Source organism: Onychostruthus taczanowskii, unplaced genomic scaffold (genome assembly GCF_017590055.1).
Source record: "Onychostruthus taczanowskii isolate IOZ18803 unplaced genomic scaffold, ASM1759005v1 scaffold25, whole genome shotgun sequence".
Classification (NCBI taxonomy): Eukaryota; Metazoa; Chordata; class Aves; order Passeriformes; family Passeridae; genus Onychostruthus; species Onychostruthus taczanowskii.
Window position 1 is genome coordinate 1353369 of NW_024499796.1, and position 17747 is coordinate 1371115.

General features: G+C 52.3%; 2 protein-coding genes and 1 non-coding gene across 3 annotated transcripts; all 3 read left to right on the forward strand.

The window, feature by feature from the left end:
• The first annotated feature begins 304 nt into the window (after positions 1-304).
• Positions 305-3047, forward strand: RPL12 (ribosomal protein L12). The gene is made up of 7 exons (XM_041407032.1): positions 305-465; positions 548-621; positions 823-921; positions 1575-1656; positions 2259-2345; positions 2752-2864; positions 2953-3047. The coding sequence occupies exons 1-7, from the start codon at positions 429-431 to the stop codon at positions 2956-2958; spliced, it is 498 nt and encodes a 165-aa protein (XP_041262966.1). The 5' UTR covers positions 305-428; the 3' UTR covers positions 2959-3047.
• Positions 1297-1424, forward strand: LOC121337158. Its single transcript, XR_005952854.1, has one exon. It is a non-coding gene; the product is annotated as a small nucleolar RNA SNORA65 (small nucleolar RNA).
• Positions 3048-5491: 2444 nt separating the features above from the next.
• ZMYND19 (zinc finger MYND-type containing 19) lies at positions 5492-15325 on the forward strand. Its single transcript, XM_041407035.1, has 5 exons — positions 5492-5717; positions 7073-7179; positions 12043-12183; positions 13089-13269; positions 14605-15325. The coding sequence occupies exons 1-5, from the start codon at positions 5553-5555 to the stop codon at positions 14746-14748; spliced, it is 738 nt and encodes a 245-aa protein (XP_041262969.1). The 5' UTR covers positions 5492-5552; the 3' UTR covers positions 14749-15325.
• Positions 15326-17747: the final 2422 nt, after the last annotated feature.

A 17747-nucleotide genomic window follows, 5' to 3' on the forward strand; every position in this document is an offset into this window, starting at 1 on the left:
CGCCTTCCTTGGACACCTCCGGGGACGGGGACTCCACCGGTGCCCTGGGCACCCCCTGCCAGTGCCTCACCACCCTTCCACACAGCCCACGTTTTGCAACAGGGCTGGCTATCTATCTATCTATGGCTATCTATCTATCTATCTATCTATCTATCTATCTATCTATCTATCTATCTATCTATCTAATCTATCTATCTCTATAGAAATACAAGTACACATCTACAGGCATCCCGCCACAGCCCGCTCTTTGCCTTTCGCGAGATCTCGGCCACAATTTATAATTTCCTGTCATCTCGCGAGATCTCGGACGCTATATCTTAGGCCCGCACCACCCGCGCTGTCTTTTCGCGGCTCCCGGAAGGCCTCGTTTCGCACTCCGGGTTCCATCCGCCTCCATCCGCCTCTGTCCCCCGCCATCCGCCGCCGCGATGCCGCCCAAGTTCGATCCCAACGAGATCAAAGTCGGTACGTGGCGGGCAGCGGGGCGGGAGGCGGGCGGGGGCCGCGGGGCCCGGCGGGCGCGGCTGACGCGGCGCTGTCCCCGCAGTTTACCTGCGCTGCACCGGCGGCGAGGTCGGAGCCACGTCCGCGCTGGCGCCCAAGATCGGACCCCTGGGGCTGGTACGTACCGGGGACGGGGCGGCTGGGGGAGCGGGGCTGGGGGGGGAGGATGAAACGTGTGCCGGGCGCCGTGGGAAGCGTGTCCCGCTGGGGGAACGAGTGCGTCCGCGGGGGATGGAAGCGTGGCCCGGGCGGGGGGATAAAGCGCTGGGGCTCTCGGCTCTAACCCGAGCCTGCGTGACCGCCGCGTGTCTCCCTCAGTCCCCCAAGAAGGTGGGCGATGACATCGCCAAGGCCACGGGCGACTGGAAGGGGCTGCGGATCACGGTGAAGCTGACGATCCAGAACAGGCAAGCGCAGGTACCGCACGCCGCAGGGGCCGGCCGCTGCTGCAGGCGTGGAGCCCGCCCGGGCTCCGCCTGCTCCCGGCACCGGCCCGGATCCCGGCAGGGTCCACTCAGCCCTTCATCCTTCCGAGGTGGATAAAATGAGTGCCACACACGGGGCGTGTGGGGGTCTTCTGGGAAGACCTTAAAACGTGGGTGGGGGGATGTGTGTGGACTGGGGCTTTGTCAGGCTGGAGGATCCCGATAAGAGATCCTCATCTACCAAAATTTATTTTTCATCCTCTTGCAGATAATTTGTTCTTTCTAAAGACTATGGAACTAGCAAAAGCACCTTACTTAAAGCATCACAGAAATAAATAATTTAAAATCTTGCCAACTCCTGTAGCCACCTGCCACCGTACCTGTTCTGATGTCTGTGGCTGGTACATTCCAGTGGTGAGCTGAGAGGAAACCCCAGGCAGGAAGCAGTCCTCTCCTGCTTGTGGGGAGGCCTGTGCCGAAAACCTGGGAACAGATTCCTGCAGCACAAAAGAAACCTGGAGCATGAGGGTTCTGATCAACCCCACACTGCTCTGGCAATAATCTTTGCTGAAGTAATTGACAAGTTAATTTAGTATCTTCATTAGTAATGTAGAATGGGGGGGAAATTAATTTCTTTGTATTTAGATAGAGGTTGTTCCTTCTGCCTCTGCTCTGATTATCAAAGCTCTGAAGGAGCCACCTCGTGACAGGAAGAAGCAGAAAAACAGTAAGTGTTCCCTGGCTCTGGTTCTGAATATTTTGGGGCTAAAAGAGGAGAAATGCCAGTACCTTTCTCTGGGATTATTCAGCACACACTGGTAAATGGGAGACGAGGCTGTTTTGGGCATCCTTGCAGTGCCAGGGTACCAACAGATGCACATCAGCAGAGCTCTGTGTTTGAGGAGATCATGGAGTCATGGGCCTGGGTTGGGGGGGACCTTAAATCCCATCAGTGCCACCCCTGCCATGGCAGGGACATCTCCAGTGCCCCAGGGGGCTCCCAGCCCTGTCCAGCCTGGCCTTGGGCACTGCCAGGGATCCAGGGGCAGCCCCAGCTGCAAAGCTGGGGTAGAACGGGCCCCTGGGCCTGCCCTGTATCACACTGTTGGCACGGGGCCTGGCACAGCCAGGGGAGTTGGCAGGAATGCCAGCTTGGGAAGAGGAGTTGGGGATAATCTGCTGCAGTCCGGGAGCAGCAGCACTGGCAGCAGCCGTGCCGGAGCTGCAGAGCCCCGGCTCTCCCGTGGTCTCAGCGGTGGGGACGGTGCTCCCAGAGGAACTGGGGAGCTGGCGGTGCCCGGGTCCCTCACTGCCGCTGTTCCCTCCCAGTTAAGCACAGCGGCAGCGTCACCTTCGACGAGATCGTCAACATCGCGCGGCAGATGCGGCACCGCTCCCTGGCCCGGGAGCTCTCGGGTGAGTCCTGGCGCTGGGGCACAGGCAGTGCTCCATTTCCTGCCAGGGAGGGCTGCCAGCTGAGCCTGGGGGCTGGCAGCCCCAGCACCTGGGGAGGAGAGGAGCACAGGGAGTTGGCAGTGTGTTCCTGTGGGGTCCAGGGTGTGAGATCTGGGTGAGGGAATTGATGTTCCCTGGTGAGCCCTGAGGCTCAGCCTGCAAGCCCTGAGGGAAGAGGGACAGCTGAGAGCTGTGGGGTGTTCTCTGTCAGAGTCCAGACTGGTTTGGGTTGGAAGGGACCTTAAAGCTCATTGAGTTCCGCCCTTGCCATGGACAGGGCCACGTTCCCCTAGCCCAGGCTGCTCCAGGTAGGCTCCTCAGATGGTTCCCATGGTAAAACACTGACAGGCTGTGTCTGCTGCTGCAGGGACCATCAAGGAGATCCTTGGCACTGCCCAGTCCGTGGGCTGCAGCATTGATGGGAGACACCCTCACGACATCATTGATGACATCAACAGTGGTGCCATCGAGTGCCCAGCTGTGAGTACCCAGCTCTGACTGAAATTGCTGTACAACATCTAATTACTGAACGACTCCACTAATGAGCTGTGTTTGCTTCTTCCAACAGAGCTAAGACTGCAGAAAAGGAAGTTGCCACATGAAGGCTCCTTCAGTTTTTTGTAGCACTTTAAATACTAAAATAAAGACCCAGTTGTCTGCAAACATTTGTTGGTTTGATTTGTACCTGTCCTATGCTGTCAATTTTCCTTTGGGGAAACTCTCCATGTCTTCTGGAAATACAGCACCTTTGGTGTGGTGTGTCCTTGCCCATTCTGGATGGGTTGAAGCAGGGATGGAAGTGTGGCTGTTAAAAAATGGGGTGAGGAATGAGAGCAGAAGGTTTAGCCTTGCTTATGTAAAATGAGATCCATTGTGTCCTTTGCTCCCTGATGACATTTGCATCACTGCCCTGGTGACTTGAGGGCCACAGAGCCTGAAGTGGGGCTGTAGTGACAGGAAAAGGCATGATCAAAAAACCCTGTTTTTATCAAATCTATGAGCCCTGGCAGACATTAATTGTCCAGGGCGTGCCACTGTGTCCCTGTCAGTGTGGAGGGGAGCTGCACCCTCCTCACTCCAAGAGCAAAACTGAGCCATGCCTGACCTGGGTGTTCCCAGCCATGGGAATCCCACGAGCTCGGGGATCTCTCTGTCCCTGTGGTGTGGCTGTGCCTTGGGCAGCTCTGCCCGGGCTCCAGGCCTGTGCTGGCCCCTCTCACGCTGTCCCCAGCTCCACGTGCAGCTGATGGAGTCAAAACCAGCAGAAGTTTGTGGCTCTGCACTTTGATCTGTTTTCCCCAGCTGATTGTAGGGCCTTTCTCTGCAGCAGCAAGATAAAAAACAAATACAGCTGAAATTCCAGGCACTTCCATGCTGAGGGAACAGGAGCTGGGCCAGGGCAGCTCAGGCTGGAGCTCAGGGCAAGGCTCTTCCCCCAGAGGGTGCTGGCACTGCCCAGGCTCCCCAGGGAATGGGCACGGCCCCGAGGCTGCCAGAGCTCCAGGAGCCTTTGGACAGCGCTGCCAGGGATGCCCAGGGTGGGCTTGGTGGGGGTCTGGGCAGGGACAGGGGCTGGGTTGGGTGATCCTTGGGGGAGATGAGTGGCCACAGCTGAGGGGGCTGCAGAGGGCTGGTGGCATCCCCACCCTCCCCCCAGGCCAGCCTGGCTGCCATGCCAGGGGCGGGCTGCGTCCCTTCCAGGGGAGGCTTTGCAGGGGTTCCACAGCAAAGCTGCACAAACGCCTGGGGCAGGGCAGCTTGGCAGGGGCTGCAGCTCTGCTTTAAACTCACTTAAAATCTCTGTGCCCCGGTGTTGGAAACCCACTCTGGTGTGAGCCCCGGCAGGCTCAGGAGCTGTTCAGCCTCATGCTGTCTGGGCTGTTCTCCGTGGATTTCCCTCCACTTGGCAGTGCTGGAAACAGTTGGAAAAATGATTCCTCTTGCTTACAGGGAGTTCTCTGGGACAGGACCTGTAACCTTTCCTTTCCCAGGCTGCCCCAGGGCATGTGCTCTGGTAGGAGCAAAGCAGTGCTTGGAGGAGGGTTTGCCCTGCCAATAATTAGTATTTTCCAAATCATGCTTCTTCAAGACGAGGCAGAGGGTTCCAAAGATAACAACCTACATTAACGTCACATTTAAACCCATCTTCTTTATTTAATTTAGTATCTTTATTAATTATATAGATGAAGGGATCAAGTGCAACCTCAGCAGGCTGGCAGGTGACACCAAGCTGAGGGTGAAGTGACAAATCTGAGGGAAGTGATGCCATCCAAAGGGACTTGGACAAGCTCGAGCAAGCTCGACAACCTCATGGGAATCTCATGAGTTTTAACCCAGGCGAGTGCTGGAGCTGCACCTGGGTCTGGGCAGCTCTGGGATCAGTCCAGGCTGGGGATAAGCAGATGGAGCAGCCCTGGAAGAAGGATTCCACAAATCTTTAGGCTTTTTTCGAGGGAATGAAGATGTAGAGGGCACCCTGGGCTGAAATCTGAACAAAAAATTGCTGTGACACCCTCAGAGGTCCTGAAGTAACCCGCAGTGCTGAACGGCTGGAGGTTCCGGCAGTACCTGCCCGGGTGGGGAGTCTCTTGGGGCGAGCCCACACCAGCTCTGGGGTCGCTCCGTGCTGTCCCGGGCGGGCACGGCCGCACAGCAAAGCGCAGCGCGGCTCAGCGCTGCGCACGGAGGGAACGCCGGGCTGTCCCGGGCAGGGCCGGGAGCTGGACCCGCGATCCCGGTGGGTCTCCCCAGCTCGGGACCCTCCGATCCCCGCCCGATCCGGCCGGGACGCGGCTCCCCCCGCACGGCTCGTCGGGGCCGCGGGGGGCGTCCGAGCGGAGCGCCCGAGAGCCGCCGCATCCGCGCGGCGGGGCCGCCGCCGCCATGTGCCACCGGCACGCGAGCCGGGGCTCCTCGGCCCTGGGGGTGTCCCAGGCCCCTTCCCGGGGTCCCCGGGGGTGTCCCCGGCCCTGTTCCCGTTCCCGGTGTCCCCGTTCGGCCCCGGGGGGCGCGGTCCCTTTAAGCGCTGCCGCCGGCACCAAGCTTCCCGCGAACGTGACGTCACCGCCCGCGCCTCCCGCGCCCGCGCCGGGGCGGCGGCGGGGGCCGGGGCGAGGGGTCCGGCCGGAGCTGCCGGGCGGGGAGGGCCGTGCTGTGCAATACCGGGCCATGCCGGGGCCGTGCGGGGCCTTGCGGAGCCGGGGCCGTACCGTGCAGCCCCGGGCCGTGCCGGGGCCGTGCGGCCGCGCTGACGGCGCTCTCGCTGTGTTCCAGACCAAGTACACGCTGATCGACGAGCAGGACATCCCGCTGGTGGAGAGCTACTCCTTCGAGGTGAGGGCCCCCGCCCGCTGCCCGCGCTTCCCTCGCGTGGTTTCCCGGTGCTTGTGGCTCCCTCCCCGCCCGGGGCTGCCCCGGCCCCGCCGCCGCCCCCCCGCCCTCCGGGGCCGGCGCTGCTCGGGCTCCCGCTGGAGCTGCGGCTCTTTCCTTCCCTCGTGCCCCGCTCCAGCCGAGCGGTTCCGGAGGAGCTGTGCCTGAACTCCCCTGATTGGCGGAAAACGAACCAGTTTTAACTTACTGAAGTCCCAGCGTGGAGGCTTCCAAGTAGGAAAAGTTCTGGGTTTTCCTTTTTATTTTATTTTTTTCCCGATTACACCAACGTTGTTTTAAAACATCTATTTATTAATTAATTTTGTAGTGGTTTTGTTTTCATACTATTTGTATGCTTTTGGAGAACTGATAATTTGTCCTCCCATGGTTTGGCAAACGTTAAAAATGTTCACTCTGCATTTAGTCTTGGGTGAGGAAAACTTACGTTATTGTAACTGATTCTAGGACCAGAAAAAAGGGTTTCCTCTTCATACCCACTGGTAAATGGGTTCTCCCAAGGCTTTGAAAGAGAATGATTGCAAAACTTTCAACAAAGAAGGGTTTTTTTGGAGGAGGGGCCATCATCTGGTAAATTTCTGCAGCACAGTGGATGCTTTGGGGCTGCTCCTAGGGGTTTCAGGAGTTTGGGCAGTGCTGCTGCCAGAACACTCCCTGTTTGTCCATTCCTCCCCTCTGGCAGCCCCTGTGTCTGTCACTGTGGCGGTAACACACCCTGGCTGTCCCAAATGTATCGAGTTCTTGCTGTGCTTTGTGAGCTTTGAGCACCATCGTGGAGTGCAGGAAGATGTGGAAATGCAGGAAAAATGACAGACCCTCACCCTCCCAGCGAGGTGGGTGTAGGGGCAGTGCTGGAGCAAAGCCCTGGGGGCTGCCCAGGGGCAGAGTGTGGATCCCAGAGCTGCATTCCTGCTGTTCTTTATCCAGGCAGCCCCAGCTCCCCCTGCCCTTTCCCAGCCGGGCTCCACAGGGTCCATCCCCACCACAGCCCCCAGGGACCCCCTTCTCAGGGGGATGGAGGTGCCCGTTGGGTTTCGGCACCCAGAGGTGCCAGCAGCTGGCTCAAGGAGCAGGGGAGTGCTGGGGGTGTCCCCAGCTGGTGTCCCCCAGAGTGCTGGGGGACAGGCTGGGCTGCCTGGGTCCCCCTGTGGGTTTGGGACAGCTCAGACCCCACCGAGCTCAAGGGACCTGCAGGGACAAGTGTGAAATGTGGGGTCCATCCCCCAAATGTGGGGTCCATCCCAGAGGAGAGGTGCTGTGTGCCCCGTGGGGTGCTCTCATGGCCTTTCCCTTCCCTCTAGGCTCGGATGGAGGTGGATGCTGATGGAAACGGTGCTAAAATCTTCGCTTACGCCTTCGACAAGAACCGGGGCCGGGGCTCGGGCCGCCTCCTGCACGAGCTGCTCTGGTGGGTACTGGAGGGAGCAGAAAGCCCAGGGCTCCCTTTGCTGCCCCAGCCTGTGAGGGGTGATCTCTCTGCCTGCAGGAGCCCACGGCCCCTCAGGAGAGTGGCAGACCCAGCCCAGGGTGCCCACAGGACTGTGGTTTGGGGGGTCCTCACACGGCACAGCCTGTGGAACATTCCAGGCAGGGAGAGCAGAGGCAGGTTCATGGACACCCTGTTTGCACCTGAGGAATGCTGCCCAGACTTCAGCTGGAGGAAGAACAGGACCTGCACCATTGGATAGGGGAAGACAAACCTTTGACGGTTTGGTGTGGGGCTTTTTGTCTGCTGAGAATTGGCAGAGCACTGGAGAGAGGGAACTCCTGATAACTTAAAACTTTGAGGTGGTTTTTATGGCTTTCTGCAAAACTGCCTGAGCTGTTGCTGCTGATGGTTCATTTCAGCTGCTGCATTTTATTTTCCATATTCTTGAAGTCCTTGAAATCCCTCACAGGGTTTACATTAAGTTTTAGGGGCCAATTTACTCATTTGTGAGAGCAGCTCATCCTCTGAGCTAACCTGTTGCTCCTTTGAGATGTTGGTGGGTTTGTACAAAAGGTGGGATCAGCTGAAGAAATCTTATTTATTTTAAAAGCCTTTTTGGAAAAATTAAGTGAAAATTAACTGAAAATTATTCAGTTCCACATCCTTGGAAGTCACAGTACCCAGGATGCCCTTTATTTTTCCTCGTTACCTGTTATCCCCTAGAACCAGGCTTTGCACACGAGGAAGGAGACAGGCAGAATATCAGATTATTATTTCCAGTCTGCTTATTAAATATGGATTTTAACCTGCATCTGTTAATATTTAATCTTATTGCACATAGAACTTTGTTGAAATTATGAAATTGGCTGCAATATGTGGAGCAAATCACTGACAGCTGCTGCTAACTGTGAACCTCACACAGTCATAATTATTATCTGTAAGTAGCATAAACAGCACCTGAAAATAATTCAGGTCAATTGTTGAAGGCTGTGCAAATGATGGCAGCCCAGCTATTTGTTTATGACACAGTCCAGCCATTGCCTCTCCTGGCTTGTTCTACTCAAATTAGGAAGTCATTTGAGCATATTCAGTTAGGAAATTCAAATTGTGTCACTCGAGCATGGGCTGTGGTTAAAAATAAGAGATTGTGTGTAATGGGGATTTTGGAGAGGCACAGAGGGGGGTGTCAGCTGCCAGGCAAGCAGAGCTGCAGCTCTGAAGTTGCAGGCAGATTTCTGGACTAGAAAATATAAAATATCTCTGCCGTTCCTTTTAATTCATCCTGGTCCTGAAGGTGTTGCTGATCTTTAGTTGCAGCTCAGACAGTGCAGGTCAGAGGCTGAGTCTCTGCAGGGACTGTGAATGTTCTGCCCCCCCTAAACAGAGCAATTTTGGGGCTGCTCTGAGCACAAACCAGGACTGGAGAGTGGTGTCAGGTCCTTGGTGAGGAGGGGCAGTGCTGGAGCTTTGCAGCCTGTAAGAGTCAGGAGAGCTGGGCAGAGCCAGGCAGTGACTGCACTTCCAGCCTGGCTCCTTGGATGAATGAAAACCAAAGAACAGGGATTACTGCAGGTGTAAGTTTGTAATTCAGTTGTTCTCTGCTCATGAACCCCCAAAAACATGAAAAACCAACCCAATTGTGGGCCTCTGGTTTAAGGTACAGTGAGTAGCATGTGGTAGATGCAAGTAAAACAGACCTTTTGAATTATTTTTTATTCTAGTTAAGCAGGTATCTTTGTTCACGTCATGAGGCCCTTGGGATAGAAATCCTGGAGCTGCAGCAGTGACAGGAACCTTCTCCCAGAGCCCTCCTGCTGCCCTGTGCAGAGGCAACTGTGGGATCAAAAGGCATCCAAAGAGCTGGAAATTCCCCACATGAGCTGCACAAATTCTTACAGGGAGGACTTCCTGCTGATTCTTCAGCCTCTCTGGTGCTTGCTGTGATTTCCACATGGGGTCTTGGCTCCCCCAAAGCAGGGTTTGGGTGTCTCTGCAGAAGAGAAGTCTTATCCCCTCATCAGTTCCTGTGGAGCAATCCCAGCTCTGTGTTCTGCTGGTGTAGGGATGTTCCCTGGGGAACAGCAGCAGCAGGGGATTAGTCATAAGTAGCACCAACTGCATGTTCAAAAAGACATCCAGGACCTGATTTCTGGGGGTTTTTGAGGGTTTTTTTTTAGAGCACTTGCCATCTTGCTGCCTATAACAGGCTCAGTTCTGGTTCCTGGTGCTTGGAATTGCTGTGTCTGCACTTGTGTTCCAGTCCTGGGCTCTGAGCTGCTGAAATACCAAAAGAACAGAATCCAGATGATCCCTGAAAAGTCTTGGGGGAAGGGTTTTGCCTGGCATCTTGCAGGAGTGCAGGGGGAGGCAGAAGCTCTGGCTCTGCAGGAGTTGTGGCTGCTTTGCTGAGGCTGCTCACAAGGCAGGTTCTCTCAGCCTGTCCTTGCTGCTCCGTTTGGATGAGCTGGGATGGTCAGAGACAGGCCTGGGGAGGGGAGTGCTGTGTTCAAAACTTCCTCGATGTGTGGAGAGGAGGGACCACCCTGAATTTGGCATTACCAGTTCTGGCACCTCAGTGCAGTGGTTTTTAACACTGACTGCTCCCCAGAAGGCCCAACGTCCACCTTTACTTAGGCTTTTGTCACTTGAGGCCACAGAAGAGCTCGCAGTGATGTGGATAAAGGGGGTTTCATACAAGGAGGTAAAGACTGGCTCAGTGTGAGAGGGGATTTGGTCAGAATTTGCTTTTTGGAGTGTTGGGTGCAGATCTGGGCTGTGGAGGAGCAGGGATAGGTGTGTGCCACTCTGCTGTGCTACCCCAGTGTCAGGGACAATCTCTCATAATCCTCTCTCTTCCCCAACTCCAGCAGTTTCTAAACTCTCATTTAATAAAACCAAAAATATTTCTGAAGTTGGTCTTGGAATCCCCTTCCCTTTCCCCCCTGCACAGTCTGTTCTTGCTCTGCACTTCTGTCTCCTCCTCCCAGATTCCTGTCTCCTATCTGTCCCATCTCTCCAGCTGGCACTTTGTCCTAGGTTCTAAGAACCTTAACTCCTTCCCTGTCTCCATCTGGCTGATGCTCACCTCCAGCAGTTCACCACTTCTTGGAGCCCTCAGGACTCCTGATTCCCTTTGCCAGACCCTCTGCTGGCCTTCAACAACTCAAAAGTACATTACAGCTGTTACTGTTATGGCTTCCCAGTGCCAGAGGGCAGGGATGGATGGGACATTGGGAAGGAGTTGTTCCCTGGGGGGGTGGGGAAGCTCTGGAAGTGTCCAAGGCCAGGCTGGATGGGGCTTGGAGCAGCCTGGGGTAGTGGAAGGTGTCCCTGCCCAGGACAGAGAATGAGCTGAATTTTAAAGTCCCCTCCAACCCAATCAAGCTGGGATTTTGGGATTTTTCCTTTAGGGCACTTCAGCTGACTCTGCCGTAGTTTGTTTGTTTTAATGTGTGTAGTTTGGTTTCTTTTTCCCCAAAAGAAGGATTTTATTAGTTTTACCTTCAAAGGGAAGAACTTTTCCCTGTTCCATGGAGGCCCAGCACACTCCCTGGCAGGGGGCTCCAGGCTGTGTTCTCATGCAGGGTGTCCTCACAGGAATTACCTGGTGGCAGCTGGAGCAGTCTGTGTGCAGGTGCTGCTTGTGGCCTCTCCAAGGGGATTCTCCTCATTACATTATACAGTTTTGGGGCATATGTGAAGTGCAAGAGTTTTTCTTACCCCCAGGGTATAGAACTTAGACATATCTGGATGGATTTAGACCAAGAATACAAATCCTACATTTTTCATTGTAAGTCACGTTGAAATGAGTTTTCTGTTCTGCTGGGTAATGCTGAGCTTTATAAAGGTTAAAAAAAGTGGGAATGTTTAAACTCAGGCAAATATCTCTTCAAAATTAAAATAACTATTTGAGCTGAAATGTTCAGTGAAGGCTGAGCAGGACTCAGTGTCCAGGCTGGGCTTGTGGGAAGCTGTTGGGAGGTCTCCATGAGGAGGTGCTGGGTCACCCTCAGTGGGTGCTGTCAGCTCTGCTTGGTCCTTGTTCTGTGCTGGGAGGTTCCTCATGGCAGAACAATCACAGGGACACAGCCTTCTGTCCAAGCCTTGCATTTCAGCTGGGATGGGGATTCCTGCAAGAAGTGACACCAAAACTTGTCCAGGCATGAGGGTGTTTGACAGTGAACTGGATGTTTGATGAAACAGAGAGAGGAGAGGTGAAAAGAAGGGGGAAAGGGCAATGGAAACTCTTAGAAGGCAGTAGGGAAGATTCCCCCTGCAGCCATCCTGGCTTAGTCCTGCTTGGGGTTTTGGGCAAGTTTCAGGTGTCTCTTGGTCAATTGTGGAGTAATTTCAGCCTTTCAGTGTGTTACACACAATTGCAGTCTAAAAAGCATTTGCATACTCGGTGAAACCTCTGTCCTGTTGCTGTTCAGAGATGTTTCTCCATAAATAATAATCCCTGTGACACCACACCAGTGCCAAACTTGCACAAATCTGATAGAATTTCCTATGGAAATAATAAGCCAGTATTGGCACCTTCCAAGGAGCACTATAATTCTATGGATCATTAGCAGTAAGTGGAGTAGTAGAATCTGGAACTAAGCAACATGCTTAAAATGACTCTATAGTGTCTTTTGATTCAACTAATTTATAATTGCAACCACCTGCTGGAAAAAGGCACTTTCTCCTGGGAGTTGCCCTGTCTGAAGTAGCCACTGGAGTCTGTTTGCAGCCCAGTGCCAGCAGGTCCCAGCTCACATTGCCTCTGGAATTGCTGTGATCCCTTGTTCTTTAGCTGTTCCTGTTCAGCACTGACCCTCAGGGTGGTTTTGTGTCCTGCAGGGAGAGGCACCGGGGAGGGATTGCTCCTGGCTTTCAGGTGGTGCACCTGAACTCGGTGACCGTGGACAACCGCCTGGACAATCTGCGCCTCGTGCCCTGGGGCTGGAAGCCCAAGGCTGAGGACATCTCTAGCAAACAAAGGTATGCAGCACCTGGCAGGGGAATGAACATCTCTTCAAATGTTGTCTCCATTCTTTAGTGATTTTTGCCTTGCCAGAGCCTTTTTTATTAAAGCTTGGGTGCTTTACACATCACTGTCCTGTGGGGGCTCGGTCTGTGCTCGTGTCCCACCCATCTCACCCTCAGGGTTGTGCCAGGTGGAGCAGGAATCCCCTGTGCCCTCCCAGCTGGGCAGAGGCTCAGGGCAATCTGCACATCTCACTGCCTTCTGCCCCTCAGGCACCGAAATTCCAGTGGGGGCTGGGAGGTGCAGAGTGCTCCTGATGGAAGCTGTGAGTAGGGGTTGGACTCACTCAGGGTGAGTTCTGGGCTCAGCTTCCAGCACCTCTCACCAGCAGCTTGGGTTTCAGTTTCACGGGCTGGGTTTCAGTGATGCCACTCAGCACATCACACTCTGTGCCAGGATGGATCTGGATAATCAGTGAATATCCAGACACACGGTGAGAGACCCACAGACTTCACATCACGCTTCTCCTGGAACACTTGCAGCAGCAGCTTTAAGATTGGGGTGTTCAGAGCTGATTAAACTGATTCTGAGAAGTTTTATTGAATTACAAATACTCTACATGATTTTGGGGGTTCAAGAACAAGAAACAGACTTCATGCCAGAAATAAATTTTGACTTGATGTGAGTAATTTTGCACAGAATTAACTTTGCTCGATGTAAATGTTTCTTGATTGATACCTTTAAACTTTTGGGGTTTGCACTTAGGCTAAAGTAACCTTAAAAATACCCAATATATGATCTGTATGTGCAGTCTGAGGCTAAATACAATGTTAACCTTATTTATTAATAAATTTGGAACCAGTGTCTCTGTATGATTATTATGAATTGATGTACCAAACTTGTACTTGCTTTTTTCCAGGGAACAAAGTCTGTACTGGCTGGCAATCCAACAACTTCCTACAGACCCCATAGAAGAGCAGTTTCCTGTCCTGAATGTAACCAGATATTACAATGCTAATGGGGATGTTGTGGAGGAGGAAGAGAACTCCTGCACTTACTATGAATGTCACTACCCTCCCTGCACAATGATTGAAAAACAGGTGGGTTCATAGAGCTGGGAGTGAGCATGGAATGCCTTGGGCTAGGGGTCTAGGGATTTCTTTGTTATTTAAAATGTAGAGCTTTATGTGAGCCATTCAGTGGCTGAAAGCAACGATTTTCTTCCACTCAGGTTTTCTTTGGCCTGAACCTCCAGACCCTGTGATAGTTTTCAGTTGGAGGGAATGTGGGTTTGAGTTGGAGCAGTGGATGTTATAGGGCTGCTGGGAGGAGGGTGATTTCTGCAGAGTGCACAAAAAGCCAGGTGGGAGCTTTCCTGTAGGGAGCAGAGCTGGGATGAGTGAGCAGCTGTGTGAGGCAGCAGGAAGCATTGTAGGAGGGTTTGGATGGTTGTGGAATCAAAAAATAACCTGGTTACCATTTCCTGAGGTGAAGATGAATTGCAGTGGCCTTAATTCAGGGGAGAGCTGGGAGGAAAAGTTCTGCTGCAGGAAGATAAAGCAACATCAGGAGTGAGAGAATGAGCTGTGCAAGGGCTGTGCCCCTGTCACACAGATGCCTTATCTATAAACAAGGGCTTTTCTTGTGATAGCAGATGCTGAGTAGGCTAAACCCATTGTGTTCCACTTTCTGCTTTGGGGAAGGGAACATTTGCAAAAATGATCTCAAATTCCCTGTATTTGAAACAGAGGCAGCTCTGCCTTTTATTTGGGTCTGTGCCCAAAAGCTCCTTGGATAATAGTAACTTTGGCAATGGCTGAGCTTATGCAGCCCTCCTGATAATTTCTGAATTTCAGGTGCTTGTAGTTGAAAACAGAACTTAAGTTGACAAAACAGCAGTATTGTGACAAATGTGTAATGCTCTAGTATTTTGTCTATTAAGCCCATTTTAAAAGAGCAAATGTACAGCCACAGAAATTGCTTCAAACCCTTCTGGTTTTCTGAAACTCATGGTGGGGTGTTTGTGTTTCATAGACTCCCAGAATCCCAGACTGGTTTGGATTGGGACTTTATAATTCATCTCATTCCATGGGCAGGGACACCTTCTGTTATCCCAGGTTGCTCCAAGCCCCTCCAGCCTGGCCTTGGGCACTTGCAGGGATCCAGGGGCACCCACAGCTTCTCTGGTCACCCTGTGCCAGGGCCTCCCAGGAAGGATTTCTTCCCAATATCCCTCTCACCCTGCCCTCCTGCAGTTCAGGCTGTTCAGCCTCGTCCTGTCACCTGTTTTGTGACAGGCATGGAAAACCTGATCATGAAGCTGCTTGGGAATGCTGTTGGGTCCTCTTGGGAAAGCTGCTGGGGTGTCCCCCGGGAGTGATGCCGGGGCTCTCCTGGCCCTGAGCAGCCCCTCTAACTCCACCTTTTGTTCCCAGCTACGCGAGTTCAACATCTGTGGGCGCTGCCAGGTGGCGCGGTACTGCGGCTCGCAGTGCCAGCAGAAGGACTGGCCTGCCCACAAGAAGCACTGTCGGGAGAAGAAAAGAACCTTCCAGCAGGAGCTCGGCCCAGAGCGATGACCGGGTGGCAGAGGCCTCTCAGCAGCAGGATTCCTTCCCAAAGGCATTGGACTCTTGCTTTTGCACAGTATGACAGACTGCTTATCAAAGCCAGAGGCACTGAAGAAAAACCCTGTGATGCTTGAGCAGAATGGCTGACTGGACTAAGCCAGCTCTGACTGGTGCTGTGGAAAGGGATCGGGTCTGCCCTTCCAGTATTATATTCTCAAGCAAAAAGACTACTGTGGAGCTCCAGGCAGGAAGCTTCTCATTATTTATATGTTAATACGTTTGTAAACTCATGTACAGTTTTTGTTAGGAATTCTTGATAGCACTCATTAACTGTAATGTTCAGATGAGAACATGTTGTTGGCCTAAAAGTTAAAAAAAAGAAAAAAAAAAAAAAAAAAAAAAAAAAAGAAATTTTTATGGTGTAGCAAAAGCTTTTCCTCCCATGTGGCAGAAGTGTCTGTGGCAGTGCCAAGGCCGGCGGGGCAGGCTCTGGCATCAGCACTTACTCTGGAGAACTCTGCATGGAAGCTCTATTTAAAAAAAATACAAACAAAAAAAGAGCAAACAAAGTAAAGGTTGGAATGAATCCATGTCTGCTCTCTGGCTTTTTCCCCTTCCCTTCCAGCTGCCTCCAGAGCTCAGTCACCCTGGCTGCTGGCAGTCCCTGCAGGCAGGAGCAGTGCCCCAGGGTCTGGTGGGACCCTCTGGGATCTGAGTCCAGGCTCTGCAGCCAGGGCTGCCTCCCAGGGGCTGCTGGAGATGGCCTTGGAGCAGCCAGGATTTCCAGGGAGCAGGATCAGCTTTCTGTCCCAAAGCCCTTGCACAGAAGGCAGTGGTAGGGGAGCTCAGGTAGCAGCTGTGTGTGGACGTGGCTGCCCTCGTGGCTTCCCCATTGCATAGGAAACACTCCAGTCATGTGCAGAGATGTTTAAATATCTAATGTTGGGTAATTTGAATTATTTATTCACTTTTTTGAGAGTTGTCATCAATCCAAGAATCACTTTTTGATTTTTTTTTTTTAATGTAGTAATGAGTAAAAGTAGTATGGGAGGAGGATTTCCCTTGCAGAGCACATGCCTATTTTTCTTTTAATGAATAACCATTTTCTATATAATTTTTGCCTTAGAAGTGTAAGGAACATCAGTTGAGTTTCCCGAAGAGCTAAATGGATAATTTAGTGCCAGGTGTTAGTCTTGCTTCACAGTAGAAGGTTGTGAGCTGCTGAGTGCTTAATGCAGAGCCTTTCTTGGAGTGCTTAGTGAAAAATTTTTTGTAAAAGCCGTTTAGAATTTTGATTTTTCAATCAGGATTCACTTTGCCACTTCATGTTGCAATGTTGGTCTTGCTTGTATTCAATTTGTTAGAAAATTGATCTGCTGTGGACTTCCAATATTATATTCTGTTTCTAATATCTGCATAGGAAGTTCTGAATTATTAATACTTGGGTGGGTTTTCATCCTTTGGCTTTAAGCATCTTGGGAAATGGCAAAAAACTTTTGAAGCTTCCTGCTGGAAGTTCACTTGAAGGCACTTGCTTGAGTTGCCACTCTTAAACCACAGTTGTACTGTAACTTTTCTGTTCAGGCAGCCCAAAATGCCTTTCAGTATGACAAAACCAAGCAGGACCCAATCAAATTTTCCTGTAATGGGTAATTTTTTTTTTAAGGAAATAATAATTCTTTCCTTGAAGTGAAATGCAGTTTTTGATTAATGTAGAATGGGACATAAGGAATATTTTGTTCACTATTTGAGGTAATCCATTGGATGGAGCAGAAGTATTGACTTTTTTCCCTTGCCTGTTTAAAAGGCTGCTATTTGTCCTGCCAGTTTTTCATTTTATTACCAGGAATCATGTTTATCAAAACAAAGTGCAGTCTTAGAGCCCTTAAACACTTGAGCAGCACCAAGCAGGGGAAAGTTGGTGCAGATGCTTTAATGCTGCTGCAGTGAGGACAAGCACAGGCTGCAGCCCAAGGCCTGGTGGGGCACTGGGGAAATTCCTCTGAGGGAATCAGGGACAGGTGGGACTCAGGGAAGGGGGAGACAAAGCCAGGATGGAGGTGCTGGGGAAATCCCAGTTCCTGGGAATGTGGGAGGGTGGGGTGCAGCAGGAGGGGAGATGCCCAAGGGTTAAAGGGCTGTGGGATCAACCCAGGTGGAAAGAAACTGTCCAGCTGCCCAGACATCCTGCAAAGGCTCAGAGATAACACCTGTGTGTGTGATCTGTGACTCCAGACTGTCCTTGTGCCAGAGCACAGAAGTGGCTACAGGGATTTTGACTCTTGGGAAGGTCTTAGGGGCTGCAGTAAACCCCTCCCTGCCTGCTGGGGGGTGTGATCAGTGATTTGGCACATCTTGGCACATACAGACATCTTCCCTCTCAGTGAGGAGGGGCAGAAAGGAACTGGAAACCTCCCTGCCTGCTGGGGGGAGGTTGTGTGATCAGTGATTCTGGCACATCTTGGCACGTACAGACATCTTCCCTCTCAGTGAGGAGGGGCAGAAAGGAACTGGAAGGTGGCAGCTCCCCAAGCCACCCCTGAGGATGAAGCTCTTGTAAAGGCCCTCCTTACCACAGAGAACCCCAGCTGGCAGGGATATCTCCACATGGACAAGTATGGAAAAACCCAGGATTGGAGGCATTTATCTGGGAGCAGACCTGGACAGTTCTGATCAAGAATTGATTTTCCAGGGGCTTCCCCCGATGGAGATATTCTTCATCCAAGTTGTTTCCTGCAGGGAAGTCTGGGAAATCCAGCTCAGGGCAGGAGGCTGCAGCATCCCTGATGCTGGCTGTAACAGAGGGCTGCACACTCCCTGTAAACACACTGTGAAATGATGATACAGGTACCTTCCAGTGCTCCTTCTTATCCAAGCAGGGTGACATCACCAATCCCAATGTGCAGAAAACACAACTGGAAATCCTGGCTGGCTTAAGGAACACCAAATATGAAATACAGTGGATTGCAGGGCTTGGTGTTCTGATACTTGCACCTTGAAAACATAAT